The sequence below is a fragment of the Perkinsus marinus genome, assembly GCF_000006405.1.
Source record: "Perkinsus marinus ATCC 50983 genomic scaffold scf_1104296933996, whole genome shotgun sequence".
Lineage (NCBI taxonomy): Eukaryota > Perkinsozoa > Perkinsida > Perkinsidae > Perkinsus > Perkinsus marinus.
In genome coordinates, this window is record NW_003214961.1 from 1 (window position 1) to 1,664 (window position 1,664).

The window sequence follows — 1,664 nt, forward strand, 5'->3', positions numbered from 1 at the left end:
TGGCTCTGTCACACGGATAATTTGCTGGATACTCCAGGCTATAGGCAACAGCCTATGCAAATTTGTCAACTGTCAAGTTTCGTGATAGGATTCAGAGTAACGGAGGGGGAACTCAAGTGTACTGCAGACAATATTACGAACAGAGGACTTCACTGAGAGGATATACTTCAACTTAACTCCGAGTTTTCTTCATGACAAAGTAAAGCAAGATATCACTCCAATTGCAACCAACAGAATATTTCCTAGTATCGATTTCCTTCATTCACTGGGCAGATATTCTATACGACCTGCCAGGGTCCTTCACCAACATCTACTGGAGGATCGGTCTTTGATGCCGTATTATCCATGTGGAAATCAGGTCTCGAAGCGAAGAATGTTATAGCTTGTATCAGATGCATTGCTGTTGAGGTGGGCACTGAGAAGGAAGGAGACTGCTGCTAGCAATTAAATAGTGAACCGGAGTGATTGACTAGACGACATCTAAGTCTATCACCGCAGCACCAACAATGCTTCACATGGTGAAGTTGCATCCGCGATAGGCAGAATGCAGTGTCCCAACCATCACGAGCTCGAATGCAAAGTGATATAAAGCCATAGCTCACCTTCTCCAGAACCTCCTGTCAATACTTCGACATCATCATCATCAAACTCACACTCATATCGCAAGCCGTTGTAGTGGAATACGTAGATCCTGTTGAGGTGCGTCTTAGAAAAGCACACCAACGGGCCTGGAGAGGGAACACAGTCAGAGCCCGCCAGAATGAGCAACAATCCCACCGCTGATAGGCACGCTCTCCCCAACGTTCGCTTTCACCAGTCCCCCTGATACGGCACGGAGATCTACGGATGTCTTTCCAGTAGCAGGATCAATATCAGGGAGATGAAACTGGGCAACGGATCGTGCTGATTTGAAGTACCTGGGAGAAAGAACCATCCCTCTCGCACATAGTCCAAAACGACAAAGTAGACATACTCTCTCTAAACTTGAGTGAGTAGCGTATGGATTGAACAACTCAGTGCAGTGACACGTACCCTATCGGCAACGTGTTCGCGAGGGACTGCTTCGCGGCCTGGGTCTGCTCCGGCGTGCCGCCTCGTAATTGGAGAAGTGTGGTTGTATGCTGCTCTACATAGTTTACAGCAGACGTAGCATAAGATAGTAGGGTTGAAGAAAGCGACCTGCAACAAATATAGAACCTTGATAAGATGGACTCCAATGGAGTCACTCCATCATACGCAGCCGTAGTCGAGCTAGACCGAGGTCTTGAAGGTGGTGGCGAGCCTTCGGGTGGCGTCGGCCCTAACGTCACTGGCAGCTGCGAACCTAGTCGGATTCGCAGGCCGGTACTGCTTGGTAGTTAACATACCTTGGGAGCCACTACCAGAGCGTCTGTGGCGAGCAGATGCCAAACGGAAAACATGCACTGTGTTAGAACTCGAAGACGAGACAAGGTATTGGTCATCGTCTCCTGTAGCAATACTCTACATGGGACATCTAATTAGACGCTTAGCTGACTCACTGAAACTAAGGCAACATATGAGGGTGTTTGTCGTGCCCCGTCTTAATTCATGCAGCAGCTGCCCGTCCTCAGACGCCCACACCTTTATGACCGTACCACTCTCCCCAGCAGAGGCGACCTATCCAGAAGCATCTTCGATAGGAT

The 1,664-nt window shown here is 48.9% G+C and overlaps 1 protein-coding gene across 1 annotated transcript; it reads right to left on the reverse strand.

Moving 5' to 3' along the window:
* Positions 1 to 223: 223 nt before the first annotated feature.
* Pmar_PMAR014789 (hypothetical protein) lies at positions 224 to 1,583 on the reverse strand (the record flags this gene model as incomplete). The annotated part of the gene is made up of 7 exons (XM_002785090.1): positions 224 to 415; positions 603 to 728; positions 778 to 917; positions 1,033 to 1,179; positions 1,237 to 1,324; positions 1,368 to 1,469; positions 1,521 to 1,583. Coding segments are annotated over 7 exons (801 nt in total), but the record flags the coding sequence as incomplete, so codon positions are not given.
* Between the last annotated feature and the right edge of the window lie 81 nt (positions 1,584 to 1,664).